At 43.9% G+C, this 16,242-nt stretch overlaps 2 protein-coding genes and 1 long non-coding RNA gene across 6 annotated transcripts in view; 1 reads left to right on the forward strand and 2 right to left on the reverse strand.

Moving 5' to 3' along the window:
• The window catches only part of GCNT2 (glucosaminyl (N-acetyl) transferase 2 (I blood group)), a 126,826-nt gene extending 122,494 nt beyond the window's left edge, over nucleotides 1-4,332 (forward strand). The window contains exon 4 of one of the 4 annotated variants that reach the window (XM_044926920.2): nucleotides 1,176-4,332. In XM_044926920.2, coding sequence (XP_044782855.2) covers nucleotides 1,176-1,441 — 266 coding nt within the window. In that variant the 3' untranslated portion in view covers nucleotides 1,442-4,332. The remainder of the gene's footprint in view (nucleotides 1-1,175) is intronic. The other 3 variants (XM_044926906.2, XM_044926898.2, XM_044926915.2) reach the window with 3 other exon arrangements.
• C2H6orf52 (chromosome 2 C6orf52 homolog) lies at nucleotides 1,444-3,752 on the reverse strand (the record flags this gene model as incomplete). The annotated part of the gene is made up of 4 exons (XM_025262030.2): nucleotides 3,610-3,752; nucleotides 3,218-3,395; nucleotides 2,209-2,254; nucleotides 1,444-1,595 (listed from the first exon to the last, which is right to left on the reverse strand). Coding segments are annotated over exons 1-4 (447 nt in total), but the record flags the coding sequence as incomplete, so codon positions are not given.
• Nucleotides 4,333-8,150: 3,818 nt separating the features above from the next.
• On the reverse strand, nucleotides 8,151-14,657 carry LOC123328888. The gene is made up of 3 exons (XR_006543884.1): nucleotides 14,170-14,657; nucleotides 10,296-10,396; nucleotides 8,151-8,331 (listed from the first exon to the last, which is right to left on the reverse strand). It is a non-coding gene; the product is annotated as an uncharacterized LOC123328888 (long non-coding RNA).
• Between the last annotated feature and the right edge of the window lie 1,585 nt (nucleotides 14,658-16,242).

The raw sequence follows: 16,242 nt of genomic DNA on the forward strand, positions 1-16,242 counted from the left end.
AGGATCAACTCTAGGGGCTGGGCTCCCCTGCTGATCTCTCCTGGGATCAATCTGGGGTTACAGTCAGCGGACAGTCCAAGATGTCAGCTGAGTGAGGCTGTGGGTTGGCTGTTTACTGGGGCACCTCAGTTCCCCTCCACATGACCTCTAATCTTTAAGTTTGAGTGGGTTTCTTGGCATGATAGTGGAAGTGTTTTGCAAGAGTAAAACCCCAGAAAGTGCTTATCAACCAATGCACTGAAGTTGCACAGTGATGTCACTGGGGGTCCACGTGCTCTGTCTCAGAAGGCTGACAGGCTGTTTCGATCAAGCACACTCTTTCCATGCTGAGGACTCAACTGTGACAAGTGAGCTCCACTGTCTTCTATCATCTAGTGCTCTCATAAGAGAGCCTGAGGGTCTGGCGATGGAGATCAAACATCTAGTTCTAATCTGCATTTTTCTACAGCAGATGCAGGCAACAAGGCTTGCACTGTTTGTGAACAGAAAGTGAAAGTGAAGTCGCTCAGTCGTCTCCGGTCTCCTGCATTGTAGGCAGACACTACCATCTGAGCCACCAGGGACATGGCCGTTTGTGAACAGAGTGAGTGAGTGACGTCGCTCAGTCGTGTCCGACTCTTTGCGACCCCATGGACTACCACGCTCCTCTGTCCATGGGATTTTCCAGGCAAGAGTACTGGAGTGGGTTGCCATTTCCTTCTTCAGGAGATCTTCCCGACCCAGGGATTGAACTCGGATCTCCCGCATTGTACAAGGCACTTTACCATCTGAGCCACCAGGGACGTGGCCGTTTGTGAACAGAAGAAAGCAGCAAATCATTCAATGTATCAGAGTAGCTAATGCCACCATCAGTTTAGATCAGGCAATGTCATATTAAATCTATTACCTTTTTTTTATATAGTTTTATATAGTTGATCTACAATGTTGTTTTATAGCTGATTTACAATTGAAATATAGTTGATTTACAATGTTGTTTTAGGACACCTATTTTCAAACGCCTTGCAGTGCAGCCTGCTCTAACTTGATAGTTCTGTGGCCTCTCTTTGTCGTTACTGTTCAGTTGCTAACTCTTGTCCGACTCTCTGTGACCCCATGGACTACAGCCCGCCAGGCTGCTCTGTCCACAGGATTCTCCAGGCAAGAATACTGGAGTGGGTTGCCATCTCCTTCTCCAGGGGATCTTCCGGACCCAGGGATGGAACTCGAGTCTCCTGCACTGGAAGGTGGATTCTTTCCCAGAGCCACCAAGAAGCTGGATGTGATCTCTGCTGGCACCCACGTAATACAACACACCTCCAGAAATGAACATGCTGGTAACATTTATTTACACTACATTCTCTCAAGAATCTGTATTTATACACACAATCCAGTGCCTTCCTGGGAGAACTTTTTAAACAAAAACAAAACAAGACACAATGAATATGATAGTTGGGTAGCTTAATGAGCATCTTGCTCTTGGGGGGTCTTGTCTGGGATTTCTGAGTGCACTGTATCAAGAGGCTGCCAGTGGCAATTCATGAGAGATTGGTAGAGCTCTTCACTTTTCACCATAAATTCTTTGTTGAGTTCCTCAATATTCAAGTGGAGATTTGGATCTGCAGAAGCCAATAATACATAGGGGAGAAAAATAGAGTTTTACAGGACACATATTAGAAATGGCTTAAAACTAGAGCTTTTAAAAAACATCAGCAGGAAATAGTGCAGATATTTAATGTTAGTTTTTTAAATTGTGTGTTTCCTTTTGATAAGACTTTAAAAATAGAAATTGAAGCTGTAAGAGCAGTGCTACTGGATTCAATGAGTAGATGGTGGGAGAAATGGAGAAAATGGACAGAATTAAGAGATAATTTGGAGACGAATGGACAGTACTTGGAAATGCATTCAACTTGGAGCAGAAGAGAGAGGAAGGGTCGGGGGCGAGTCTTGAGTTTCTAGCTTGAGGACCTGGGTGGATATGACCCCAAGGACTGAGCCAGGACCAGATCCCTAAGACCGGGTTCTGAAAAATAAACATGCTGCTTTATCTGTTCAGTTAACAGACTGATAGAAACGAAGAAATGGTTTATAACAATTAATTCAGAAACTGAGGGAGGGAGACCTACGTTGGAACTTTCTGGTAGGATCTCTCTGTTTATAGCCAGCTCAGTGAATGAGGGACCTGGGAAAAGGGTTAGTTTTGTTTTCAACTAAACATAAGGCTTCTGTTACCTTCTAGTGAATCTTCATCCTGGTTTTCAGCTACAGATGTGGTTTCCTACAATGAAAATCAGTATGTTTAAAAAATTTTTTTTACTTAAAGGGTTGCTATTGACACTTTCCTGGAAGAATTTAGCTCTCAAAAATAGTATCTACAACACTAAAATCCCTTTTCATCAAATTTTATTTTGAATTTTGATTAAAAGAGCCTTTAAATGACAAAATACTACAATTATGCAACAGGTGAGCTGAGCCTATAGAAGAAAACTCACACAGGAGGAGCACTGGTCAAAGGCACCTGCCTTCTCTGAAGTTTCAGGGATCTAAGTGGCCCCCTGGGGTCTGGGGGGCAGGAACCAGACCGCAGGGACCCTGGCATCAGACTCCACAATCCCTGCACCCAGACCTGCACCTGGAGTTCTGCCCTTCCTTCCAGGTGACAATCTGCAAAGTCTCCATGGGCACATAGCCCTCGAGGCCTTCCAATCCCATCCCAACCCCGCGGCTCAGCTAAGGACCAGACGGTAGCTGCCGAGGAAACACAGAGGCTACAGAAAAGCAAACCAATCCGTCATCTTCTCAGGTGAGGAAGCACCCCCCAAACAGATCTTGGTTAGTTACTCCAGACTCCATGGGCTCTCTAGGGGCAGTGTAAGTTGTTACCATTCCTCTCTACAGGCACCGGTGGCTCAGCAGTACAGAATCCGCCCACTACGCAGGGCACCTGGGTTCGATCCCTGGGTCGTCGGGAAGATCCCCTGGAGACAGGAATGACTACCCACTCCAGTATTCTTGGCTGGAGAATCCCATGGACAGAGGAGCCTGGCGGGCTACAGTCCATGGGGTCAGAAAGAGTCGGACGTGACTGAGTGACTAAGCTCACAGCACACACACACGTATTAGGGAGCGGAATCCAGGCTGAGGGAAATTCGAGGGGATTTCTCCAGGGCATGGAGAAAGGAAAAAGATGTCCCCATACCGGACACGCGCCCAACGCAGGATCTATGCCAGGGAGAGATACCTTGGGTGGAAGCGAAGTCTCAGAGGGCTGTCCGGAGGTCTCACATGCAGAATAAAGGTTGGGTCCATTTCCACCCGCCCCGCGGCCAGAGCTGTAGTCAGGAGGGTAACCACCCTGCTGTTGCTCATACCGGCTGCCGAAGGGGTGAGGCTGGCAGAACGGGAAGTCTGGCTTCACTCTAAGAGCAGCGGGGAGAAGAGGGGTAGGACATCAACAGCCAAGGCAGAATCGCTCAAAGTCCTAGGACTCGATTCTTCTTTCTCCAAGTAAGGAGGGTGTCCGCTTTCACTACGAACACCTATTTTCAAAGCGGTAGTTTGTCAATTGCCAAACTGTGTTACGAAACAGAACACTATCAGCCTTTTCATTCAGAACAGGAAAAATCGGCGCACCTTTGCCAATACCAGTAATAAGTATCTTGTTGAGTTGAGCCCAAACCTGCAAAACTCTCCTGTCCAGCCATTTATCCAGACCCTTGATAAAATGACTGGGAATCCACAGTTTTAACCCCCGCATCAAAGATCCCAGCCCCTGGTCTAAACCCTCTCAAGCCCACCAATAGCACTTCCAGCTGCCTCAGAAATACCTGCAGTGATCATTCCTGCCAGGTAATTAATTCCTTGACTTTCAGGTGGGTTAAGGAGTGGGTACGGACAGGCAGGAGTGTATTGGAGTCACCTGGAGGAGCCCCTGCAAACTGTGGGGTGGGCTTTGAGCTGCCTGCTTCCTCCCCCAACTGTCAGACCCTGGGAAGCTGTCAGAAAGGGGAGGTTGGGGCAGAAAGGGAGTGTGTGGTGGGCAACTGCGAACACACAGAAGTCTCCAGCCCCTACACAATAATGTGTAAGGGAGTCACTTTTAATCATTAAAAGCTTAAGACAAAGACTACAACTTGCTGTTTCTCTCCTCAGTTATCTGCAAAGAATGACCACTGGAATCAGTGTCCAGTGGACTTTCCTTTAAACGCCCACTGCAGGCTGAAATCAGCATCCTAACCAGCTGGCGGGAAGAAGTGCTCTCTCTCTCTCTCACACACACCCCCGCCAACCACAGAAGTGCTATCTCACACACACACCCCCTAACCAACACACACACACCCCTAACCAACACACACACACCCCTCTCTCTCTCACACACACCCCTGCCAACCACAGAAGTGCTGTCTCACACACACACACCCTAACACACACACACACCCCCGCCAACCACAGAAGTGCTCACACACACACACACACCCCCCCCACCCCCCGCCACTAACCAGCTGGTGGGAAGAAGTGCTCTCTCTCTCACACACACACCCTAACCACAGAGGTGGTGCTATCTCACACACACACCCATACCTTAATACAACTATGGAAAAATTTTCAAAGAAATATCTCTGTAAGTTAGTAGTTTTTTTAAAGCACAACAAACTGCTTCCTAAACTTTAAGGCCCATTCAAATTACCTGAGCGTGTTTACAATGTGGGTTTGAATTCTATCTGGAGGGGAGCCTGAGGTTCTGCCAGTTTCCATGCACTTTGAGCAGCAAGTCTACACAAAATGTCAAAACTTAAGAAAATAACTTTTGAGTCTAAACAGGGACACATAGGGCCTGGCCATTTCCTTGTTAATGGAAATGGCTTGTTAATAACTAGTTAACTTGTTAATAACGAGCCCACTATTCAAATGCTTGTGTGCATGCTAAGATCGCTTCAGTTGCGTCCGACTTTTTGTGACCCTCTGGGCTGTAGCCCACCAGGCTCCTCTGTCCATGGAATTCTTCAGGCAAAACTGGAATGCATTGCCATGCCTTCCTCCAGGGGATCTTCCTGACCTAGGAATTGAACCCAAGTCTGTTATGTCTCCTGGCAGGTGGATTCTTTACCACTAGGGCCACCTGGGAAGCCCCATTCAAATGTTTAATGTAGTTTCTATTTACCTGTAATGTGAAAAATAATCATCATGATGAATTCTAATCGTTCAACCATTCAGCCATCATTTACTGAGCCCCTCCTATACACAACGCAGGTGCCTGGCATTGGTGCCACAGTGGAGCTTATACTCTAGTAATTTAATTTCCCTGTGTGTTCAAGGGAGATGTTATTGATTAGCAGCTGTGCACACACAGTGAGGGGCCACCCAATATCCAGTTTCCTTTTCTTCCTTAATAATAGAACCTAGATTTTATTTGGAAGTAGCAATGTGCCTTGTGGCCAGGTGGCCAAAGCCGAGCTAATAAGACGTAAAGAGCACCATCACAAGGGGGCTGAGGAAAGCTTCGTGGGCAGAGGGAGTCTGCTTAGCTGGAAGGTGTTTGTTGCTGTCATTTTCTGCCCTTCTCACAGGTCGAGAGCTGAGATTACAGATGTGATGGATGAAACCAAAAGAACTCTGCATCTCTCCTGGCCTATGAGTGATATCAAAGGGGAAGTCACACAACCAAACACAGGATCTTAAAGAGCAAACAGGTCAGGGTCCCTGATGACTGGAGACTCCCTGTACCAGCACTGGACCAACCTGCCTCTAAAAGCCTTTGTCTTAAGAAAGAAATCTCGTTTAAGCCACTGAATTAAAATTACCTGAAATTAAAATTACCTGAAATTAAAAACAATTGTCGGGGCTTCCATGATGGCTCAGGGCTAAAGAATCTGCCTGTAATGCCCAAGATATGGGTTCAATCCGTGGGTTGGGAAGATCCCCTGGAGAAGGAAATGGCTACCTGCTGAGGTCCTTTAATGGACCGGAACCTAGTGGTCCAGAGTTGACCGATAAGAAAGTAATGGAGAGAGAAAGAGGCTGATATTCCTTGGTTTACACAGAAAGCCTATAAAGTCCCTGACACGGGGCTTGCTCTGTTCACGGAGGCCTTCAGGCGCCCTCTCGATGGGGTGACGGCGCAGAGCACCTTCTCAAGGTCTTAGACGCCCAAGCAGGAAAGTGAACTCAGCCTCTGCGCTCCAAAGAAATAGCCTGAGAGAGAGAGGGAGAGAGAAAGCAAGACACGGGGACCAAAGCTCTGATGGAGCAAAGGTGTTTTAATCAACATGGTGTGGGCATATATACTGTAGTTATTCTCAACAAAGATAAAGATTAAAATTCCAGACTTACAAAACATAGGCGATCCATATTAAAGAGAGAGTTGTAAACAATCACTTTTACCATATGGTTCATAAAAAGGAAGAGGGTACTTCACCGTATTGGAAAACTAAGGAAGGAAATGCCTGGATTCCTCAGCCCCGCCCCCCACCCCCAGAGGCTTGCCTCTCAATTCCTGAATATTCAGGAATTAATAAGAAACAGAATTCCTGACAGATCCAAAACAGCACACAGGAAGCCTCCTGTTAAATGCTTCCTGACAATTCCCCCTATTTTATTATACTCTTAAAAAAAAAAATAAAGTCCTGACCCAATGAGTTTGGTTAGCATTAACCAACCTTATAGAAAGGTGATGGTAAACAACAAATATAATTATCAAGACATTCACCAAAGTTACAGTTCCAGATCCGATAGTGGTAATACTTTGAAACCATCTTCGTGGGTCTAGCCGGATAATTTGTTCAGCCAAAGTTTCCAAATTAGGGGAAGAGGACAGATTTTTAGAAAAAGTTTTAAAGATTTCCTTTTTGCAGTAAATGTACATTCAGAGAGGCATTATCATGTACATTTTGTAAATGAAATTTGATTTGTACCCAGTTGTAGGCACTATGATTGAACAGAACAGGCGCAACACAAAATTGAGTAGCTAAAAGAAATAGAGGAGTTAAGTATTGGAGAAGGAAATGGCAACGCACTCCAGTGTTCTTGCCTGGATAATCCCAGGGATGGGGAAGCCTGGTGGGCTGCCGTCTATGGGGTCGCACAGAGTCGGACACAACTGAAGTGACTTAGCAGTAGCAATAGCAAGACAAGTATACAGTTTGCAATTAATACAAGTTATGGAACGTAAAGTCTTATTAAATTGTAAACTTCCTATGGCTATAACAAAAGGGAGTGGGACACGGCCTTGTATAAAGTATGACCGATTACAGCAAAAGAAATAGTTACTATGACCACGACAGGTCTCTGTGAAATGTCTGGTCCAAGTTCCAAATTTTTCCGGTGTTCGCAGCAAGTTTCCAAATGTCCCATTGTTCAGGCTCAATGTGTTTATCCAGGGCAGTTCAAGGAGGAGGGGGGGTGGTGCCATTCCACCATTAAGCCAGCCAAGAAATCCTTTGTCATGGTAATGTTTCATTAGTAACCTTTTACATAATGTTTTTTGTTCTTTCCCTAACGTTTCAGCGGAGAAGGCAATGGCAACCCACTCCAGTACTCTTGCCTGGAAAATCCCATGGACGGAGGGGCCTGGTAGGCTGCAGTCCATGGGGTCGCTAGGAGTCAGACACGACTGAGCAACTTCACTTTCACTTTTCACTTTCAGGCATTGGAGAAGGAAATGGCAACCCACTCCAGTGTTTTTGCCTGGAGAATCCCAGGGACGGAGAGCCTGGTGGGCTGCCGTCTATGGGGTCGCACAGAGTCGGACACGACTGAAGCGACTTAGCAGCTAACGTTTCAGTAGTGTAAACGTGGTTCACAGTAAATACCCCAAGCTACGTCGGAAGGGCTTCTTTTGGAGGCAGGACAAAAACCCAAGTTTGTTGTTTATGCGTAGAAGTGCTGGCCTGTGAACAAGGGAAAAGACTTCATAGCCTAAAGAAATGTTCATTAGTTTTCCTTCCTCCCCAGGGTGTGATGGCTCCTTCATGTACTAGGGAGGGGGCATATGTAGTCATTAGCTGAAACGACTGGTCCTCTCTCTGTTCATTCGACCACCTGTAATAGAGGTGGGTTGGGGATTAGTCGAGCTCGAGCAGGGGGTGGTGGGGGGGGAGGTACAGGCCAAAAGACTGAGCATTGCCAGAATGTATTCAGGACTCCGAGGCAATCCCTATTGAGACCAAATTTTCAGCTCGATTAGTAAGGGTTTTTATTTGTCCCCAAGTGGGGAGATAATAGGGGTGATGCCGCTGAGGGCGGTGCTTTCTGGAGATCTTTAGAGCGGACATAGCCCATATCGGAATTTCTTCTTCCTAGGGGTCTTGTTGTTTCATCTCCATTTTGAATGCCGGGGGCCCCCTTGGGTTGAATCTTCTGAAGAGGTTAAAAAAAATTTTAAACAAATAAAGCTGTATTAACAATAGTTATAGGTTTAGAAAATATCTTATGTTGGAATCTAGTAGAGTCTGCTTTAGATAAGACAGTAGTGTACCTTGTGTATTCCCCCTTTTAAAATTTTTTTTATTTGCAACTTTAGTGTGCGATGTGTTTGACTATGTCTTGTGCCTGTGGGTTATAAGGAATACCTGTAATATGTTTAATAGAAAGATATTGTAAACATTGTTTAAAGTGTCTACAAATATGGGCAGGGCCATTGTCTGTTTTTATGGAACTAGGAGTTCCCATTACTGTAAAACAAGCTAGTAAGTGAGTTATAACGTTTTGTGTAGCCTCACCTCGAAGAGGTGTGGCCCAAATAAAAGCATTAGGTTGTAAACTGCAAGGCTTAATACCTTGTGTGATGGGTAGAGGCCAGTTAGGAGACGCCATTTGTTAGATTTCTTTTTTATAACAAAAATAGAGTTCCAGGGAGAACAAGATTCCTCAAAATGCTTTAATTCTAATTGTGTATCTATAAGTTCCTTAGCTGCCTGTAATTTCTCTTTCGTGAGGGGCCACACAGCTCTGTCCAAGTAGGCTCGTCATTCTTCCAAGTTATTTTAATAATTGTACTGTTTGTTAAATGAGCAGTGGCCTCTAGGAAAAATGTGGAATGTATATCTGAGTTTGTCATATCTTATATCTTTTTATTAAAAGCATCTATCTTACCTTTTTTAGCAACTATGAAGTGTCTTGTATATTAGCATTTTATAGATTGGTGAGTATATTAATTGTATCATATTATGATATATATATTCATTATATATATATTATACATTATATAGTAATAGTTTGAAATCTCTAGTTTTTATGTAAGAAAAACTTTTTGTAAGAGGAAGTTAATGTTTAGTAATTAATGTTTTAAAATCTTATTTTATTTGGAAATGACCTAGTTATTTAATAAACTTTTATTATTTAGTTTAGTACAGCTCTAGAAATTTAAGTTATACCAATCCTAAGAGATTATTTTAGATTATAATAGATTATTCTATTAAAAATGTAATTATTTTAATAGTTTATCTAAAAGTTTTTATCTCATTTATATATATATATATAGAGTTACCTTTTTGTTGACAAATTTAGTTTACCTTAAACCTAGGCATAATAAAAGTATTATATAATGTTGATGACTTAAGACATATCTTAATTAGATTAGCAATTATATTCAAATTATATTTATATTTAAATAAACATATTATTAAATATTTTTCAGTTCACGTGAATTTTAATTTAAATAGAGCTCGTTAACTTCATATTATCTAAAAACAAAGCTGGTATATCAACAGCAGCACTTCCTGATGTTGAGGGTTTGAGGGAAAAGATGGAATTTGCCCCAGGTTTTTGTTGAAGGGGACCTGGGTGGGTCCCCGTTTGGAGTTTCTCAGAATAGGTTTCCCTTTAATGTCAAATTTAGATTTACAATCTTGGGCCCAATGCAGTCCTCTACAGCAGCGAGGACAGATTTTTAGAGGTTTTTTAATTTTTATATATATATATATTTTTTAGCTTTCTTAGAGCAGTCCCTTTTTAAATGGTTCTTATTTCCAAATGTAAAGCATCCTTCATTTCCCTTTCTTAAGGCAGCAACCACTGTTTCAGCTATCATTTGCATCTTTTGAGTTTCCAATCCTAGATTATGACAAGCCTTCAAATAATAATAGTCCGTCTCACGAAATGGAGCTATAGGTTTTTGACATTCCTGATTTGCATTTTCATAAGCAAGTAATTTCTCTAGTTGCCTTTTGGCTTCTTCTCCAATTACAGTACGGGAAATAGCAGTTTGTAATCTAGCTAAAAAATCAGCATACATTTCATAAAGTCCCTGAACTTTAAGTGATGAAGTAAAGTAGAAAAGTGATGGGGCTTTCCAGCCATTTTACCTATCTCTTAGTACTTACCGGCCTCAGTGGGCCCTGGGGTCACTCCGTCCGAATCTGCATATGTGTACCAAGCTCCTGTTCTGGGCACCACTTGCTGAGGTCCTTTAATGGACCGGAACCTGGTGGTCCGGAGTCGACCGATAAGAAAGTAAAGGAGAGAGAAAGAGGCTGATATTCCTTGGTTTATGCAGAAAGCCTATAAAGCCCCTGCACGGGGCTTGCTCTGTTCATGGAGGCCTCAGGCGCCCTCTCAATGGGGTGAAGGCACAGAGCGCCTTCTACAGAGGATCTTAGAAGCCAGGGCAGTAAAGTGAACTAGAGAGCCTCTGCACTCCAAAGAAATAGCCTGAGAGAGAGAGAGAGAGAAAGCAAGACACGGGGACCAAAGCTCTGATGGAGCAAAGGTGTTTTAATCAACATGGTGTGGGCATATATACTGTAGTTATTCTCAGCAAAGATAAAGATTAAAATTCCAGACTTAAAAAACACAGGCGATCCATATTAAAGAGAGAGAGTTGTAAATAATCACTTTTACCATATGGTTCATAAAAAGGAAGAGGGTACTTATCAACGTATAGAAAAACTAAGGAAGGAAATGCCTGGATTCCTCAGCCCCCCGGGAGAGGCTTGCCTCTCCTAATTCCTGAATATTCAGGAATTAATAAGGAACAGAGAATTCCTGACAGATCCAAAACAGCATACAGGAAGCCTCCTGTTAAATGCTTCCTGACAGCTACCCACTCCAGTATTCTTGCCTGGAGAATCCCATGGATGGAGGAGTCTGGGGGACGACAGTCCATGGGGCTGCAAAGATTCAGATACAGCTGAGCAGAGCACAGCAGCAATGGGCATAGTTAACGAGAATTGGCGGCGAGGAGTGGAAAATTGAAAGAAACATTAAAAAATAGTAATTTCCTAAAATTTTTAATACCATTTTGAAGGTTATTTTCCATTAACAGCTATTATAGCTATATTCCATGTTGCACAATACACCCCTGAGCCAATCTTACACCCAACAGTTTGTACCTCCCCTGCCCCCCGACCCCACCCAACACACACTGGGAATACTGGTTTGTTCTCTGTTATCTGTGAGCCTGCTTCTTTTTTTTTTTGCTGTATTCACAGTTTATTGAATTTTTTAGAAAAAAACAATTCTTAAATATTGTAGCAGCTTAGAAATCAAACTTCATGTTATCAGTTAAGATTCTTTCAGAAAAGCATTATCTTTTTTCCTTCTCTTATTTTGGACTTTTTTAGACAATGAAAATTTTTTCTATGAGTGAGAGATGGAGCTGTAGTGGGAAAGGAATGTGGGAGCTGACCCTTCGTGATATGGTGGTAAGGAGGCTGGGATTTGCGAGGAAGTCTATAAGGCATGTTGCACCCACCCAGGAAGATGGCAGGGGCCAGATGCTATGAGCAAGACTCCAGAGATGAAGATGGACATTCAGGCAGAATTTTAGATGATGGTGACAAGGAAGAGTTCACAAATATTGCTTTGATCTCCAACAGTCTCAAACGCAAACCTCCCATAGTTCACCTGATTATTCTCATGAAGCAGGTGAAACAATTTCTTTCAGGTCTGGGTCTAGGGAAAGTAGCCCACTTTCTGTCTCCCTGAGCTCTACATGCAGAGGAGATCAAAGTCCTCTGAGAATACAAGCACATACAATCTCTGTAGTCCTCAAATTTCACAGACTTGCTACCTATGACACCGTGAAAGGAGTGTAACAGAGCAGCAACATTAGACTCACATGAGATTTTTAACAAGGCCAATTTCTCTCCACTGTATCCTGCTTTTAGCTCAGTATATCGACCTTCTAACCACCCTCACCCACCCACTCCGCAAAATGAAGACTGGCTTTTTTTCTTTAGCAAACCAAACAAAGCCAAGTGCTTACTAAACACTGGTTGAATGAATGAATAAATCAATGCTTGGCTCAAGCGCAAAAAGCTTTTCTATCAATAATATAAATGCAAAACTAGAAACCCCATTGTGCTTTAGAGTTAATAAGCCCTATCGTGGAAGGGTTGGTGGTTTCTTGGCAATTGCAGTTTTCTGAGAATGAGACTGAATGGCTTTTGCCACCCTGTGTTTGCAAAGAGAACAGGTGGCTTGGCAGGAAGTATGCCGTTTGAATCCACTTGAGTAGGTGTATATTGCATTGTGTGTTTTTCTTTAGACAGAGAAAAACCACTTTTCTTCTTCGTTAGGAGACAACACTGGAGCCCAAGGAGAAGTGAAAGGAGCAGCAACACCAGGGTCTGCTGCTGCCGAGCCGTGTGGTTGTGGGAGAGTTTTGGACGGACTTCTCCATTTATATCCTCAGACCAGATTAGAGTATTTTAGCTTTAGAGGCATTAATCTTTTTGAAAATGTGATGAAATCCTACAAATGCTCTCTTCCATAAACGAATACATACAATTCTGCGTATAATTTCAGGGCATTCACAATCCCCAAAACTTATCCATCAATTCTCCCACGTTAGGAGCCCCAGGACCAGATGTTCTAAGGTCTTCTAAGCTCTATGCCTGGCTCCACTAACTTTTTACAATTAAAAAAATAAGAGGAGGAAAAACCATTTTACGCTTATGTCGCGTGCACTGCGGTTTTCACGCTATCCTAAACGTCTCCAGGTTGGAGCAGAAGACTTTCTTAAGCCACAAGGCTCTTCTCTAAAATGTGACTTTACTGTACTTCACTCCAGTAAAACTTAATTAAAAATAAAATGTGACAGATACTTAAGCAGGTAAAAGTGTGACAATCCATGTACCAGATTGTAATTGACAAGCATAGTAATAGATGCTGACTATGATAATTACCCTGTTATCATGACATGTTAAAATTAATTTCAAATGAATGCTAATTCTTTACAAACAGCATTTGAAATTTCACTGGGGAAATGAGGTGGGGCACCGGGGGGATTCCCGAAGCAACAAAATACATAGAGCACATGATTTTGAAACAATTTTATTCAGTGTTCCTTTTCTTTTTGCATGAGAGACTACCACTTCCCCCTAAATAAAGATATGCAAAGAGTCATGTATTTAAAAAGAAAATTAGACTTCAAGAAATGTCCTCCTCACTTCGTCCCATGCCCAGGGGACACCCTTACAGCAATTCACACGCCTCTGATTTAGTAGTTCTTTGATAGAAGAGCCACCAGAAGAACAAGCAAGATACAAAAAAAGAATTTAAAAAGTAAAACAATTTGGGACTAACATAATAACTAGCAAAGTGAAGGAATTACAGCTGTATCTCCTTTTTTTTTTTTGTACTTCAATTTATTGTTCTTTATAGATCCAGCTTTTTTTTTAAACACAAATCAAAGTTTCTGGCAACCCTGCACAGAGCAAGGCTATCAGCACCATTTCCCAACAGCATTTGATTCCTTTGTGTTCCTCTGTCATATTTTGGTAATTCTTAGAATATTTCAAACTTGATCATTATTAGTCTATTTTGTATGGTGATCAGCGATCTCTGATCTTACTACTAGGACTTGTTAAGCCTCAAGTGATAGGACTTTTTAGCAATAAAATATTTTTCAATTAGACTATGCCTTTCTTAGACATAATGGTGAAAGTAAAAGTGGCTCAGTCATGTCCACCTCTTTGAGACCCCATGGACTGTCCACGTACTTCTCCAGGTCAGAATACTGGAGTGGGTGGCCTTTCCCTTCTCTAGAGCATTTTCCCAACCCAGGTATCGAACCGGGTCTCCGGCACTGCAGGTGGATTCTTTACCAACTGAGCTACCAGGGAAGCCCAAGACATAATGGGATTGCACACTATAATAGAGTGCAGTATAATATAAACCTAACATTGGGAAAGAAAAGATTTTGTGTGACACGTTACTTGGAGGGTCTGGAAATGAACCTGCACTCTTTCTCACCTGTGCCAGTACTGTCCAACAGTGAACATAGTTTTCAAGCGACTGAGAATGAGCTGGACTTCAGTATTTCAGTGCCTGAAGAGTCCCAACATGTACAGACGCCAAGGCGCGCAGAAGGCTTTCCTTGTGTTGAAATGACAACCAAAATAACCTCATTTGTACAAGACCCAAACCAGCATCGATTAAAACAAATCTGAGTTAAACACGTACTGACGATTCAGAACATCGGTGAACAAACGTCCTCAGAGACAAGAGGCTAAGAGCTACAGGCCTGTACTACAGTCTAAAAGGGGTGGGGGTGAGTTGACAAAAGTCGAGGCAATGTATGTTTCAACCTCCCATAGTCATATTCACCGGTAGGGAGCTTCAGTCAGTTCAGTCGCTCAGTCGTGTCTGACTCTTTGCGACCCCATGAATCACAGCACGCCAGGCCTCCCTGTCCATCACCAACTCCCTGAGTTCACTGAGACTCACGTCCATTGAGTCAGTGATGCCATCCAGCCATCTCATCCTCTGTCATCCCCTTCTCCTCCTGCCCCCAATCCCTCCCAGCATCAGTCTTTTCCAATGAGTCAACTCTTCGCATGAAGTGGCCAAAGAACTGGAGTTTCAGCTTTAGCATCATTCCTTCCAAAGAAATCCCAGGGCTGATCTCCTTCAGAATGGACTGGTTGGATCTCCTTGCAGTCCAAGGGACTCTCAAGAGTCTTCTCCAACACCATAGTTCAAAAGCATCAATTCTTTGGCGCTCAGCCTTCTTCACAGTCCAACTCTCACATCCATACATGACCACAGGAAAAACCATAGCCTTGACTAGACGAACCTTTGTTGGCAAAGTAATGTCTCTACTTTTGAATATGCTATCTAGGTTGGTCATAACTTTCTTTCCAAGGAGTAAGCGTAATTTACGCTCCTATATTTACTCTGTTGGAAGTCTGTACGAAGCTGTCCTTTCTGACACATTTCTGAATCTTTGTATTTCACGAAAATCTCAAATCTAAACTAGGACTATCTTTGCTTTCATTGCGGCTCAAGACAGTAAAGAATCTGCCTGCAAAGCGGGAGACCAGTGTTCGAGCCCTGGGTTGGGAAGATCCCCTGGAGTAGGGAAAGGCTACCCACTGCAGTATTCTTGGGCTTCCTTTGTGGCTCGGCTGGTAAAGAATCCGCCTGCATTGCGGGAGACCTGGGTTAGATCCCTGGGTCGGGAGATTCCCTGGAGTAGGTAAAGATTACCCACTGCAGTATTCTTGCCTGGAGAATCCCATGGACACAGGAGACGGGACAGAGTCGGACACGACTGAGCGACTCATACTGGCTTTTATTACCGTTTGACTTTGCAGCTAACTCGGGAAAGGTGGTGAAAAGAAATTAAATGAGATTCCCTTTCGGAAAGTCACCAAGGATGACTAGACCCGTCATCTTCCAAGTACTGTCTTTACTCCCCCAGTAAAGGGTCCTTGTCCTTCTCAGGAATGTGCCACAACGTTAGCCGACGAGTCCTTAAGGGTTCGTCAAGCCATAACCAAGAAGGAAGAAAAGGTGCTGGGCGAGATGAGGCCCGGGCGGGAGCGCGGGAACCGGACCTCTCCGATCAAGGCGAACCCTAAAGGTCACCCCTCCTCGCCCAGTTACAGAGAATAAGCGCGAGAAACGGCTTCCAGCACAAGTAGGAGACATAACTGCCTACTCGCCATCGCAGCCCGGAATCCACAGACACACATCTCACGGCTGCGCCGGGCGCGCTCTCCGACTCCCGCCCTGACCGGAAGTGCCCGCCCCTTCCGTAGACGCCCCGGAAACGGGGGGCCTCCGCAGAGGCTGTCCAGCCCACTCGCCTAGGAAGCGCCTAGCGCAAGGCTCCCTCGAAAATGCTTGCTGGCCCCCAGGTTTTTTTCCCCTCCTTGAAATGAGCAACCTCGTCAAGGGGCGTCCCTCCTTATTCCCTCCTTGGAAATTCCGCCTGATCGTCTAGAAATTCCGTCTGATCCGCCGGAAACCACCCGCCTCCCCCCCGCCCCCACCTCCATCATGGATGCAGCATCTAAAAGGCAGCCCCACGGGCCTTACGTA

The sequence above is a fragment of the Bubalus bubalis genome, chromosome 2 (genome assembly GCF_019923935.1).
Source record: "Bubalus bubalis isolate 160015118507 breed Murrah chromosome 2, NDDB_SH_1, whole genome shotgun sequence".
Lineage (NCBI taxonomy): Eukaryota > Metazoa > Chordata > Mammalia > Artiodactyla > Bovidae > Bubalus > Bubalus bubalis.